At 48.3% G+C, this 15,401-nt stretch overlaps 1 protein-coding gene across 1 annotated transcript in view; it reads right to left on the reverse strand.

Moving 5' to 3' along the window:
- The window catches only part of ACAP3 (ArfGAP with coiled-coil, ankyrin repeat and PH domains 3), a 65,296-nt gene extending 50,135 nt beyond the window's left edge, over positions 1-15,161 (reverse strand). The window contains exons 1-5 of the mRNA XM_086476041.1: positions 15,027-15,161; positions 14,475-14,698; positions 6,258-6,315; positions 2,452-2,571; positions 1,882-1,935 (exon numbers count right to left, since the gene is read on the reverse strand). Coding sequence (XP_086332167.1) covers positions 1,882-1,935; positions 2,452-2,571; positions 6,258-6,315; positions 14,475-14,698; positions 15,027-15,161 — 591 coding nt within the window. The remainder of the gene's footprint in view (positions 1-1,881; positions 1,936-2,451; positions 2,572-6,257; positions 6,316-14,474; positions 14,699-15,026) is intronic.
- Between the last annotated feature and the right edge of the window lie 240 nt (positions 15,162-15,401).

Raw genomic sequence — 15,401 nt, forward strand, 5'->3', positions numbered from 1 at the left:
GGGCTCAAGATGCAGCAGTCATTCCAAAGCCATTTCCTGGAGAGGGACTCACACTGCTGCGCACCAAGGGAGGAGGGTGCTCTCCAAAGGCCGGGGGGAGGGAGGATTTAAGCCCCGTTTCCTCTTGTGCATGCAGCTGGTGGTAGGGAAATAACCGCCTTTTACAGCCCCTGAGTCACACGTCGCGGGGAGTTCACCCCTGCCCAACAGGGTGGGGTGCATGGGAAGGGTCACACCGCATCAGCTGGGGATTTGACAGCTCTAGGAAGGGTCCTTCTGCTTATTAGCTGGCTGAGGCAACAGCAATCCCAGAAGTGGCACTTTTGGCAGAGACCAGGGATCCAGGGGAAGCTGCACAGCTGGCGCAGCGGAGCATGAAGACAGCATTCTGCATCCAGAGCTTTCTGGCTGGGACTGCTTCCTCGTGGCTGGGCTGCACGCACTCCTCAGCCCAGCCCCTATCAGTGCAGCTGTGATGCGATCCCTGGAACGAAGGGGTAGCTTCTCAGGGGCCAGAAAGGCCTTAGGTTTTCAGAGGGAATTTGGGCAGCATCAGAAAATCCGGGTTTGACTTTCTCTGCCACAAACGCACCTTTTCCCTGATGCTCACACTGGTTTGTTCACTGCACCGCCAACATTGCTGCACAGCTTTTTGACTGTTCCCAAATCCTAACAGGCCTAGGAGAGCTGCGTGTGCAGTACCTCTACTCCCTGCCATTTTTCACTAGGAAACAGTCTTCCCACCTGCTCCATGAAATAATTAAATGGACTTGATGCAGCTTCTTCTCCAACTGCACATGGTTAACTTGCATCCTAAAAGCAAGCACCACGCCTAATGTACTTTGACAAGGGCACCGGGGTATAAAAGTGGGTCAGTCCAGTGCTGACACCCTGAAGCTTCCTCCACTTCAAAGCACTTGTGCTTTAAGCTCCTACAGAGTTACAGGCTTAAAATTGTGGGTCTGGCATGGAGCCACCAAGCATGAAGCACCTTCCTCTCCTACAAGGTTTACAGATGCCTTGGCTGGATGTCTGGGATGGAGAAAGGGCAGATTCTAACTCCTTGGGCTCTGTTAAGTGACATATAGTCAGCTCAGGAGAACAGCCACTGTCTGGGCACGTCCCTTCTTTCATCTCAGCATTAACATATCCTGTGTTATCCTTAAACACAGAGCTGCACACAACTCCCTGAGTCTGCTGCCAGCATCGACTGAACAATGAAGTCCTCTGGGTTTGAGCCATTCACAGCCTTGCCAGCGTCCTAATGTCACAAATTTGAAAGCCAGGCTTCAGAGTGTATTCCAAATCTGCAGCAACAAGGTTATACACGACAAGCTGTTAACAGCCAGAGTCCTGAGCTGTCACAGCTCCTCAGGACCGTGTCTGTCCTCACTACAAAATCCTGTGCTATCCCAAAAGAAGAACAAGGCATCTGGAGCGCGGGACCTTTGTGAGCAATCCTCGTCCTCTGACGAAGGGGCCTCTAACCTCACCCTGCTACATATTCCTTGGACATCTCTGATCTGAAACGAGCCAAAAGGCACCCATGCGACAGCACACACCCCTTCACTAAGCGGTTCCTCCTCGCAAGCCTGTGGAAATCCCATTTCCCAGCGTACATGATGCATCAGGACTGATCATTGTGAGGCCAGACTCACAGTTCATCCAACTCAATATTGCTGCAACAGGCAATAGTAACTCCCAGCCCTTTGCTGCTCTCTTGGCTACGCAGTGGGCAGGGACTGGAACATAAAGACACTCCCCTTCACGGACCCCACCTTTGTGCAGTGTCAAGTAAGCCAAACACAGGAGACCATTAATCAGTGCCTTGAGAAACGATGCCACCGGCACGTAAAAAGACAAGTGGAAGCTGCATCTTACCATGTGATAGTTAATCATTTCCTGCAGACTGTCTCCAAATTTGTCGAGGCACTCCTGCAAAAAAAAAAAGGTGAAGAGAACTGGCAGTGAATAGAAGCAGCTGCCCTTCATTCCCAGGGGTTCAACGGCTGAGAGAGATTCTCATTAAGCCACTGAAGAGCCACTCTGCCATTTGGCAAGAAGGCGTTTCGAAAATGTCTGACATTGAAGCCACAGGCTCCCTGTCCTTTCCAGTTTAGTGCTGAAATCAACATGTCAGTCGTTGCCCTTGTAGGCTGGTTACCCGCCTTTCCTAAATATCTGATGCTTACTGACCTAGATTCCACCACCCTTGCCAGCACTGTGGCTTCTTCAAAGTTCAGTTCTCCCTGCAAACAACAAATCTCACTCTGACCTTTCAGCATTGCGTTATCAGATGGTCTCTACGTTCCTCCAAAAATAAAATCTCACACTAAATGGCTACTCAAACAGTATAAGGGTCTTGGATATAGGGTCCGTTCACAGCATCAGGAAGCTTAACGCTTCCCAGCCCTCACTGCGCCCCATGCTCCATCCCACAGGACGACTTACCGAAATCATTTCATCCTTCTTGCACTGCTGCGACAAGTCCCGGACTCCGCTGACAAAGTGCTTGTTGGTGGTGATGTAGGCTTTGCCTGCTTCAATCATCCCACTGCATAGCTTCACCAGCTGCACAAGGAGAGAGGTGTGAGCGGACAGGCAGCGGAACACATCAAACCGAGCTGCAGCCAGGCCGGTTTCCATCTGCACCACCACCACAGCCCAAGCCCTTTAGAACAGGATGACATTCACGTTCCCGGCGCGGCTACACGAGCAACCCTTACGGCAGAAACGGGGATGCAAACCGCACTTCTCAGGTGTGTGATGCTGTCAGCATTTCGCCTGTCACTCAAGAACAACAACTCCAGGCTGTCCCCTGAGGACAGATGAATCAGGGCAGCCCCTTTTTTTTCCAGGGGGTTTTTACTGTTTGTTCTATGTGGAGGCATCAGGACTGCAATAAAAGGAACCTGATCACACGGATTGACTGGGGAGAGGTAAGACTCCGTGGTGCTGGGTGGAAGTGATAAGCTGCCCAGAGTGTCCCTGCTGGGAGTATGCTGCTCCTTGGGACTGTCGAGGCTCTGAGCCCAGCTGGCTGTTCTGTACATTTGGGGAGACCTGTACTGCTCTTACCTTGGAACGAAGGGGAGCCAGCACTCAGCAGCCTGATGTTTTTGTATCACATTCCCCTTAGACCAACTGACCAGGACTGCTTAAGCCACGTCTGCTGTGTGCAGTGAAAAACCGTGTTCCCTCACACACAGGTCAAACCATCAAGATTGCGGATAACTATGCATCAATCCCCACATTTCTGCAGCCCAAGGAAACTTTGCTGGTGCACTGTGAGGGATTACAGAGTGTATCTCGGGACTGCCTGTGACTTAGTACAGTGTTTCTGATGGACCTGGCAAGAGCTTTGTTCAGAGAAACGTTAACAACTTTGAGCAAGCTACACACGCTCCGATTCGTCTCGCCAGCCTTGTTGTAGTGAAGTCACCAGTGAAGTTACCTGGAATCTGCAGCAAAATGGGGTGGCTTCCTCACTTTGGAATTCGTCTGCTGCAGCACAGGCATACATCTCCTTTATTAACTTCTGACAATTCAGCAGCTGCAGGAAATATTCCCAGACTTCCTAGCCACAGCAAACTGCCTTAGCATGCCTGGAACTGCATTAGCTTAGCAAGAATTCCTGGCCATTAGCCTATCTCCTTTCAGCTGTAAAAGGTTACGTGAAACAACTTAAGATAAAGCCATAAACCGAAGGCCCAAGAGATCTGCAACAGGAACACTTGGCCACTGAGCACAATTTTTTCATTTTTGTTTGCTTCTCTTTTTTAAATCATCACTGTTCCAGGCTTTTTAACTAAGTGAAAAGCTTCAGCTGCTGATAACGAACAACACTTTCAAATGAAGTTTTCCATTCTCAAAATCCAGAAGCTTTTTAGGGATATTAATCTTACTAACGAAAAAATGGCTTTAGAAATCTTTTCCTGTCAACCAGACTCACCTAGAGGCTGGGAATGAGTAGCTCGCCCCACTGAAGCATGGTGTGCTGTTTTGGGGCTTGGTGCTTGTTTTATTTATGCAGCCACAAGGCTTTGGGGTCTAATCTATATGCATGCGTTGCAGAACAAGCTTGCTTGCCTCTGTCTGCAACCCTGTACAAATATATCTGGGTACATCTGAATGTATAAATACATATAGTCACACGTGGTATATCTGTGTATACATAGTATATACAGTCTTCATATCCTCTCCTGTCGACACAATTTGAAAGAACAGCATTGGATGCTTGCAGACTTGTACTATCCCATCCAAGCCCAGAGAAGAAAAGCAAACAGATGCAGTTCCTGTCACATCTGGAGCCCAGACGTACACTGGGGGTTTGGACAGATCCTCTGGAAAGGAAATCCAGCCTATTCTGCAACGTGGCGGTTTCTAGCATACCTCTGTGCAAACACTTGTGGCCAAGGCTGGGTTTCTAGCAGCTGAAGGCCATTCAGCACAAGCAGACTCCCAAGGGGAGCAGCGATGGCTGTGCAGAGGGAGCACAGGACAGAATGAAGGAAATCTCTTTGAAATAGCAATCAAACCCAAATCTCTGGTGTTCCTTTGGGTGAATCATTTACACTGCCATTTACCTCCATTTTAAGCAGGTGTTAAATGGCTATTCATTTATCAACTAAGGGCTCAGTGCCCAGTAAGAGGCAGAGAAAAGAGTCAGTCCCTACCAGCTTGCTGCTCTTTAAGAACTAGTCACGCCAGCTATCTGGGTACCACTGCCCTAGAAAGGCTGTCCTGGGCATCCACCCAGCTGGTACACAGGAGAGAAGCTGGGCCACCCCAGGCTGATTTATTAGGCATGGGGGTGACTGAATCTTGTCCAAAGTTACCCTCAGAGAAACTAACTCGAACTTTGGTGGCTCTTCAGATGCAAACTCCAGCCTCGCTTGCCCTGGACCCAGGGCTGATAAGCCTGTTGCTGACAGTGACTGAGCCAGCACTTTGCATGAGCAGTCATCTCTGCAGCAGACGGGGGAAATGGTGCGTGCAAACAGAGCGAAATGTCCACCCACTCTGCGCTTACCAGAACATCACCCCATAACTGCTGTCAGGGGAAGATCAAAAATTGCACGAGGCTATTGTTTTAATGCAGTCCTCAGCCGAAGAAGCTCAAATAATTTTGCAACAAAGCACTGAAAATTAAAAAGCTGAAAGCCCTGAAAAGCTCTTGTACTTCCAGGCCACCCTCCTTGCTCCAGAATTGTCCCTGGCACACCAAGTCATCTAACTCCAGGAGGCACTGACAGCAGTAGTGGTAGAATCAGAGCAAGTTTCACCCCATGCCTTGTCTTTAGAGCCTTAGCTTAGAGGAAAACGGATAACCTAAATCCCTTTGCAGCTTTCACCAGTGAGACTAGTTAGCTTGTGCAAATAACCATTTCAAGCAGCTTGATTAGTAAATAGGTTTTATAGGACACAGCTTTGCCTAGGGCTTGTGATTTCAACAAAGCCCATTGCTGCATCAGACACAGTTTTATCCCTTGCTAGCTTTGGGAAATCTCACAGATAAAAAGCCAACAGCTCTTCTGGCTCCTCTTCTTCACTTCTCTCTGTCTTCATCTAGAAACAACTTGGCTGCTGTCTCAGATGTCAAGAGAAGTGGGGGTGGAAAAGCCACCTTCCATCATAAAGCCTCCGACTTAGATCCAAGCTACCAACTGGATGTCAAGAATCACCAGCATAAGTGCAAAATGGCCAAAATGGTCCCTGAGAGGGTATTTCCAGGGTCAGATGACAGCTGCAGCGTAGCCTGGCTGAACACCAGACAGCAAGCACCATCATCAGCCTGAATCTGGGCCCTCGCTTACCTGCAAGTGCCTGCCCGCATCCCCGAGCTGACACAGCGCTGCCCGTGCTCTGTGGACGTGTACTGGCTCCCACCCCACGCAGCTTAAATTCACAAGCAAGATGGTGGTGAGGGGAACCAGCACTGGAATCACTTGCCACAGCAGAAGAAGCAGTGTCAGTCCCCTGACATCCAGGACCAGAACAAGAAGCCATCATTCAGCACTGGGAGGCCAAGTCTGGACCTCTTGTCCTAACTCCTTTGGCAGTCACAAAGGAGCCTTGACAGACACCTGTCAGTAGAGGGAGACATGGTCCTGTTGACAAGCCTGCTGTTATCACACCTTAGTTTCCTGACAGCCTGAGATGGGCTAACGTTTTAGAGGAGACTGGTGGGGTCATATTCCCAAGCAGGAACTCATCAGTCCCTCTTCAAAACAATGCGCCAAGTTGCCCCATCTTACCTTGTCAAGCTTTGCCTCTATCTCCACCACATCTGTTTCCACTTCATCAATGGTTGCCCTGCAATGACAACAGCAAAAAGAAATAATTAATTGATTGCTTATGATGATTGGGAAAGAAGCCAGGAAGTCCCAAATAAGTAAAGATCAGAGGGACTAAGGTATGTGTACTGGTGGTGGACAGGAGGAGAGATTTGCACTTCATCAGGATTAATTCTCATCAGGAATTAATTCCACAGGGCTGGGAAAAGAGGTGGAGATTACGCTATCTTCTGTCAGTGTCACGGAGAAATTCAAGTGTGCTGTGGGGCTCATACTCAGCAAACTCATTTAGTGGCCTTGTTCTGATGCTGCAGGCGACGTTGTTAACCAACAGTAATGCCAAGTGACCCAGAAGCAACCATTGTTCCACACCTCAGCCACCCGCTCACATCGGGCACAAATTGCTTCCTTCAGTAGCACCAAACCCCATTTTCTAGGCTACAACTGTGCCTGAAGTGCAGCCACATGGCGAATTAATGTCCTTTGAACCTTAGGAACCATCACTCAAGCAGAAACACATCTTGGTCCTTCTGTCGCTGAACACCATAAGTCTCTTTCACACACGTGGGGCTTTGCTTGCATATGGATAAATCTGCTCCATGATTATCGGATCTGTTTTCTTTCCACATCACTGGACAGATGTGACAGTAAGAGGCTATTAGAATCCAGCTGCAGAGGTCACCAGGCCTCCCTCACAAAGTGGAATACTAACATGACATCAGCCGTTTCCAAAAGGCATTCCTAGACTGAGGCATGTGGTATGAAATGACGTTTTTGAGGCCAGAGTCCAACAGTAAGCACTGTAAACCTACGAGCGTTCCCCCGCAGAGCTGCTCACTGCGATAGGATGTCTACACTTGGACAGCTGCTTCTTTAACCACACACCTGGAAATGTGGTAAGCCTCACGCCACCCTTATGCACCAAGGATATGCAATACAAATTTCACTGCAAGGAGCTTCTTAAGTTTGTGGTCTTGTAATTTAAAAGGTTGGTTGCTGAAATATTACACTCAGGCTTTAAAAAATCCAGCACTGAACATGTGCCAGCTGAAAGAACGGTAGGGGAGAGATGTGACTTAGAGCCACATGAATCAATACTGCTGTCTCAGCAAAAGGAGAGGAGACCCACCGACCAAAGGGAGCAGCAAAAGTCCTGGAGGAACCACCAGTGTATGTAGTAACTCTGTGCCTCTGAGGCTCTTGGTGTCCTCAGTGAATTAGTGAGTGATGAAGATAGTGACTGCCTTCACTAAGGGACATGCTTCCAAGAGAAGGAAGGATAAATTTAAGAAAAAAAGGCCAAAAGGTCACAAAGCTGGGGTCTGCATCTAAATTTCTGCCGAGCTGAGGAAGGGTTCAGGCCAACAGCACAGTACTTGCATGTACCTTACAAAGATTACACACCACCGAAGTATCGCAGCACACTCAGGAACGCCCCTTCTGATCACTCTTCAATGGGAAATACGCGTAATACCGTACACAGGCGAGCGCAGTCCCCATCTGTAAGCTATGAGACAGCCAACAGTTGCTCATTTGCTACAGCCCTGCGTAATCCAGGTGGAGCAAAGACGAGAGTCTGCAGGTCGAACAACTGTCTTCTTGAATCTAAACCGGCTGCATATTCAAGAATGGTGATGTAACAGCTGTAACTCTCCTTCGGAGACTCCTGTCCTCCCCTTCCACTGCTCTCTTGTTCCCACATGATATTACTTAACAAGCAGAGGAATGTCTCCTCCATCAATGTCCCTTTCCATTAAAAATGCCTTCTGGCCTGTGGTTTGACCACACTGCTCCCAGACAGGGAGGGCAGATGGGGGATGCTGGTCATTTACAGGCCACTTGTGACTCCACTGCTGCCCTTTCCTCATCTGGTTTCTTTTAACAAGTGAGTCTGAAGGAGAAAAAGGGGTAGGTCTGCTGTTCCTAAATGAGCTGTGATGTTCTTCAGCTCTGTGAGCAGCGAGAACCACCGAAAGCCTGCCAATGCTGTCTGAGGAAAGGAAGCGTCTCTACTCCTTTCATCCAAGAGCTCTTGATGTCATCTCAGCAAACAATACTCCCTACATCTTAACATAAGCCGACCATTAAACCCAGAGGAAACAGGCTAGGTTATTAATCACCATTATATAGCGCAGAAGACAGCCTGGAATCTGCTTTCATTCAAAAACACCGGATGCAAGAAAATACAACTACTGCCCACAATTGGCTCCTCTACTTTGGCACGCAAGGAGAAACACGTTCTTATCAAAACTTTGCTACCTGCCGAGAACTTTAAATGAACCATGTTTGTTACACCTTCCCTCGCCCCACACATCACTTCTCTCTTCCTAGGCCCTTAAAAACCAGACAGCCTTTTCCCTGCCATGGCACCCAGTGTAAAAAATGGTGAGGTCAGAACTTCAGACACAGGTTTTACTGACACCCTCTGTCTAGAGCCACCCCAAGCAAGCAAAACAAGAGGGCAGCCGAGCACTCTGCTTCTGAATGGACCAAGCTCCGGGCTCTCTGAAGTTGCAGTAATACAGCATGGCTGCTCAGGAGGGTCCTTGATCCCTGGCCTTCTCCTGTACCTGTAAGAAAGCTGGCAAGAAACCAGGACGGAGCAGGCAAGACAGCAAGAACCCATTTATGTTCGAAACGGCCTTTTTCATCATCAGTTCCTCAAAACTGCACATAGCCAGAGACTAAATCTGCACCCACCATGGTGGGAGCATGTCTTTGTGTGTAGGTTGTATTTGTGTAGGAGTTCATTGAAACAACTCCCCAGCAAGGAATACTTTTGCGTCCCAAGGCCTGACTTTGCTGCAGTTGCAGGGCTCTCAGTTTCCCTTCTGCAAAGGGAGGGAACCGGTCGCTGCAGGTTGACAACCATCATTTGCTGTGATAATAGCAGAAAGACCAAGTATAGTGCATCTATTTCTTTTTTGGCACTTTTGTTTTTGAAGAACAAGCTCTGTCCTGGGATGACACTGTAATGCCAGCCTTTGCTTTCTACAAATACCTCTCTGTCCCACCACAGGCACTGGGAAAAGAAGGAGACACAGTAAGGCCATTACAGAAAATTACTAACACAGATCCATGTCCAGCCCACAGCATTGCCTCTACTGTCTTTCCAAGCTCTGGGCTGACTCAGGGACTCCTGTCATGTGAAGCTGCAATGCTACTGATAAGACGGTGGCTGAGGTCAAGCACCTACTGGAGAACGATCCCTTGCACTTCCCGGATTCCTGTCTGCTCACTCAAGCCGTACAGCCCAAAGGGACATTGCAAACTCTCACAGAAGGGTCAGACCATGCCACTGATGCCACTGGAGAACGAGGGCCTCTGCTTCAGCGCAGCAGCAGCAAGGTCGTACTCTGTTTCCTTACTGTGTGGCAGTGCTCACCTGACCTGGCATCCCTCTCTTCTTCTGCTTCCCATGGTCCCCATGCCCAAAGAAAAATTAAACAAACAGATCTTACTGGAAAGCCCCTTTGACGGTTCAGAAAAGGTTACTTCAGTAGGTGTATTTAACAGGGGTCTTTTCGTGGGCTTGCAAATCACATTTGACTGGTTACTGGTGTTTAGGAATTTCTTTACTCTTCAGTCCCGCTGCAGTGTTCTTTTGAACAACGTCTCAGCCAAGAGGCAGGTTTCATACAATTGCTGTTGACTTAATTCCAGAGAAAGATATATAACTGAACATCTGCTGCCTCATCAGAGGAAACTCAAGATGTCGGTATGGCCGTCTTCAGCACAAACAACAGCCACAAGAGTATTTCAAAGCTTTGCAATATTCTCAGCGTACCTCAGAAGCCTCCAAAGTGTCAACTTGCAAGTGCTGGAGAAAGATGTAAAGACCTAGACACCACAGAAGGGAACGGGTGGCTTCTAGGAGACTGGGTGTTCTGTCAGTGTCCTGAAACATAGATTCACCGGGCTGCTGGTTACTGCTAAAGGACTTTGCCTTTCTGTAGCAGCAGCAGAAAATGCCACCATGAAAGATTTCGATCCACAGCAACAACAGCCCAGGAACTTCCTCCAGCAGACTGAAAAAGTAAGTGCTGGGTAGTCCTTTCTTTGCTTTCCTCCAACCTCTTCCTTGAGCAGCCCTCTGGGAGCAGCCTCTAGAATCCAAGCAGCAATCTAAAATCCCTCACCCTCACATCAGCCGGACTGAAAATTAAATCCTGGTGACTCATTATGAAAGTACAGACTCCCTTGTGCCCAGGGCTCTGGCCACAATCGATCTGCTACCAGCTCTTTGAAAACACAGCCAAAAAAGAAGCTTCTTTCTCTCTAATAATGTGGTGCTCAAGCTTTACTGAAACACATATGGCTGCTCTATACAAATGGCAGCCTGGCTGTGCCGGGGGCAAAGCTTTTGAAAGAAATGGAATAATTAAAGAGCCTCTTTCAGGCAAATTTTTTTCTCTTGCAGCTATTTTTGTTCTCTGGGTTTGGAAGTCGTGTGCCTTCATGCATCGCACTCTTACTGCCAGACTCAATTTTTCCACTTGGTTTCTTCATGCTTCTGATAGCTGGACAAAATAACCAGCTAAAAAAAGAGAGCTGGGATTTCTGGGGATGCTTTTCTTTTCAGGAAAGCAACAGCAGCCACTGTTTAATCTGCAGACATCAGCTAGAGGCTAGTATAGCAGGGCAGCCTTAGCTGCATATTTCCTGCCAGAAGGTGGAGAGAGCATCTATAATTTACTCCCCAGTTTTATCTCCTAAGAAAAGCAGTTGATATATTTGGACTCTGTGTGGCATAGGAAGACATTTTGGTATCCACTAAGGTATGAATACAACTGACTATGGCTAGGAGAGCATGAAACTTGAGCTTTATATTTGGTGTACGGACTCGATATAAAAGGTTCCAAGTGTTTGATTTCAAGGACAGTGATCTCAGGGACCTGTTCGGTTCCAGGACTGTAATGGGAGTTCCAGCTTCATTACAGGAAACAAGGGTGAACATTTAATCCATCCTTTCCAGTTACATGGTGCTTTTATATCTGAATGAAGCCCTTGGGGAGATGAATTATAAGGCCGAGATGTGGCTAGGGGTAGTGCAGCCATGCATTCATCTTGGATAAGCTGTAAGTGGAAGGAAAAAGACTTCAGTCCTCAACCAAATGCCTAACTCCTACCCTGCAGAACCTTCTCCCACACACCTGGTCTTGTTGGCCAGGGGTTCTTCTCACTGCAGCTCTGGCCCTTTGCTTCTTAGAAAGCGATGTAAGTTCTCTACGGGCTGGCAGAAACTTGGAGTGGCGCAGCAGCGCTCAAAACCAGAAGCAGTTCAAGAGTGCCCCTCTCCCCCACCTTCTCCTCCTCCCTGACCAAATGATGTCACCGCAGGGCCTGCCATGTCAAGGGAGCAAAATCCAGAAGTAACAGGTTGCTGACGGCCTTGCTCACCAACTCACTACTGTCCACCCCCAGAATGACGTGCATGAATGGCAGCCAACTTCGTTATGACCCACGCTATTCCTGTACGTTGCAAACCAGGAGGTAACAAGCTAAAGCAGCGTTAACTGAGGTCCTTCTTGACAGGCCCTGATTCACACAGCCAGGACAGGCCCAGCACATTTGCCTCAAAGAGGCAGAAAGCTCGGGGAAAGAGATGACACCAGACTCCTTAACACCTGATTTTCCATCCTTCAAGGGTACAACATGCCTAAGTCCATCCCTGGGCTGTTGGGGTTCAAAATGTCCTTATCCTGCTCACTAATGCAATTCCAGAGTCCACTGATCATGCTTCCCTAGAGAAATAACAGGTTCCAGAGCAACTGCTTACTGCAAAAGACAAGCACCGGGCTAAATTCTCTGCCAATTTCATTCCCAAATTTAAATCCTCCCACTGTTCCACCAGTGTGTCATAGATAAAAGGCAAAACCCTTTCAGTTACACAAGCAAGCTGAGAACCTGGAATAACTCCACAGGGATGACTAATGCCACCTCAGCACTGCTGAGCTCCACTGCTCCATCCCGAAGGAATACAGAAGGGAGAGGAGCAGGCACGGCAAGTGGCACACGTGATCCCTACTGAACCTACACGCTTGCCATGTCCACAGCACTCGTGGCTTCTGACACAAACAGAAAACCCCAGGCACAGGCAGCAGCTGGAGTGTGTACACAGGGATGCTCAGCACTTAGGGCTCACATGCTCACCCAGCTGGAGGCAGCTGGCTAGGAAACCAAGTGATTCTGACAAGAGGGAATTGAATCCCTTCACCCAAAAAAGCAATGTCCCAATTGCTGGGCAGCTAAAAGCTGTGTAGTCATGTCCTGGCTGGGTGCCCTTCGTGTTTCCTGATGCTGTGCTCTTCCTGCTAATGCTTTTCCAGGCCTTGGGCTATTTCCGTCATGAGGGGAGAGAAAACAATCCACGATCTCATCTGCTGGTCTTTCAGTGCACAGCAGAGCCCTTCCAACTAAAGAGATGAGGCTTGAGTTTCCTTGCTCAGAGAAATCAGTAATTCCCCACAGTCCAGAGGGTTTTGCATTGTGATTTTTTCTTTGTCCTTTAATAAAGCCACTCAGAAGCATGGTTTGTACGTGACAGAGATCTTCCCAGAAGCATTTTCATCTCCCATGGGGACAGGAATAATAAGCTATACTGCTATCAGAGAATTGGGTCTGTGGCAAGAACACATCTGCCTTTCCCCTCTTGTGACCTGGTTCTACAAACTTCCATTAGACGGTCCTAGCCAAGCACCAAGAGAATAATCGCCCACAGCCAAGAAGCGATCAAAGCCAGAAGGTCCCACTGGCAAACTGATGCAGAAACGAGGCCGTCAGCATCACGACAAGCTGAGGCTGAGTGTAAGTGTGTGGGTGCCTAGAACTGGATTTTATAAGCTCTGCTTGGGGTGCAGTTAGAAGGACAGAGCTGGTAGAGGAGGGCGGGCAAAACCAGAGGAGAAATGACCTTCTGACGGAGGGGCGCCAGCTGTGAAAGGTCCCTTTTTCAGTCAGATTGTCATTTGTCATCATTTGCCTCTGACTCTGCTGAGTAATAGTCTTACAAAAGAGATGGTTTGTGATGAGGGGAGGAATAAGCAGGCCTCACAAAGCTGTTACTAGCTGCCACATAACTCATCTCTTAGCCTCGACTCCCCCATTGCTAAATTGATAAACATTTGCTTCACGGTGACACCGTGAGTATTCAGTGATTAATCCATGTTTGGCAAGCTCCGGGGGATCCCCAGGTGACAAGCTGACTACAGCAAAGAACAGTCATGTACTCGACTAATAAACCTTAGCATTAAACAACATCATATTACTAACCAGCTTAGGCATGAAGTGATCAACAGAGAGTTCTCAGAGAGGCCTGTCTGCATTTTTCACATTTCTTTTTCTTCACGCTGGAATAGTGGTCATGGTTTTCTTGAAATGTTTTGTTAACTGAGTGCATTTGACACAAACGCACACGTGTTCTACAGGAAGGCAGAAATCCAACACCAAACTAGGTATTAAAAAGTAATAAAATGACCTAAAAATGCTTGGTCACCTCTCATAACTATATGAAGAAGAGAACCAAAAGAACATACAATTCCAAATTATTAGCTGCTATAATAGCAACTACTTATACTTGCAGCTGTCAAAGCAACTCACAAAGCTGACTTAATTAAACATGCCCTTCTTTTTCCTTGGGAAGTGCACTTGGTTTTCCTCACTATTCTGGCAGGGAAACTGAGGCACAAGAATATAAAGACTAGGACTTTTTTTTCAGTATTCAAGCTCAGAACAACACAGGGCTATTTTCTGCATGCAGTCACCAGATTACAGGTTGGTCAAGTAAAGGGCGCGTTTGTCCCTAAGGCACATTTTTACACAAAAGCTATCTCACTCACCACCTACAAAAAAACCTGCATTTTTACAACCAAGCATGTAAAAAGTACCTCGGAGCTTCTCGCTTTCACAAGCGCCCACCGAAGGCAGGCAGATCTCTTTGGGGCCGCGCAGCTCTGCACCGCGTGAGCTGATCCCGCTGACCCGTGTCACATCGGCAGGACGCGTGGGGTACAAGCCAACTCCCCATCGCAGCCAACGTGAAGACATCCCTTCGGCTCAGCAGGAGCAGGAACGTTTCTGGAGAGCCTGCCTCCCTCCCTCTACCTCCACTGGTGCCAATTCTAACTCAGGCTGATTTGTGACTCTTACAAATGCGATCTAACTGCTACAGCGTGTTACCACTCCCTTACAAGCCACCCGTATTGCTGTGCATAAAACTCTCCCCGAGCTGGAGAGAAGGAGAAGCTGCAGCCCTTGAACTCCGAACCCAGTCCCACCTGCAGGCCAGCTGTTCCCAACTGCTGGCTCGGAGGCGTGCAGGCGTGCTCGGTTTCAAATCTTGGAGTCATACGTGGAACAGGAGCACCACAGGCCAAGCAGCTCTTTTCCACCTTGTGTTCTACCTGGTCAACACGTTGAGTGGGCTGGGAAATTCCTAGAAACCCACCCTGCGCCAGGAACAACTGGATGTGCTTCTGCATAAACCCCACTTTGTGGCTAGCAGCGACCAAAATGTCTGTCAAAGCCAGGAAAAGAGCTAATCCATGCCTCGCAGTGACAACTCCTCCAGAGAAACATCTTCTGTGGCCAGGAAAAGGACTGCCTCATGAGCTTAATGTGTTTGGAAGCGAGCCACTGGCATATTCAGATCAAAGACGATGTTACTTAGCCACCCGGAGCATTCAGATCTCTGTTTAATATAGCTCTAAATCAGGCTGCTAAGGGCCCTACCCTACATGTCACTACAGTGATGTTCAGGCCTCCCTTAGTGTAATGCTGTGCGACAGAATGAAACATGAGCTTTCCAGAGCTCAGGACGGGAAACAGGAGCTCCTGGATCCTGTTCCTGACGGCCACAGCATCCATGGGAGACCATCACCACAGTCTCTGTGCCCCATTATCGCTATTAAAAGGCTGAGAAAAACGAATCCTTCCCTCTCTCGCAGGATTGTTTGGGGGATTTAATAAACAGTAGTGGCAAAATATTCGGTGAGTCAGGAGCTGTAGGTGTGCAAAGCAGAGTTGTTATTACTGTTTACTAAATCTGACTGTTCTATTTGAAATGGAGTGAAACCAGCATTTGCCTTGGTGAGATTAGCTCTGCCC

The sequence above is a fragment of the Leptosomus discolor genome, chromosome 20 (genome assembly GCF_034619465.1).
Source record: "Leptosomus discolor isolate bLepDis1 chromosome 20, bLepDis1.hap2, whole genome shotgun sequence".
In the NCBI taxonomy this organism is placed as follows: Eukaryota; Metazoa; Chordata; class Aves; order Leptosomiformes; family Leptosomidae; genus Leptosomus; species Leptosomus discolor.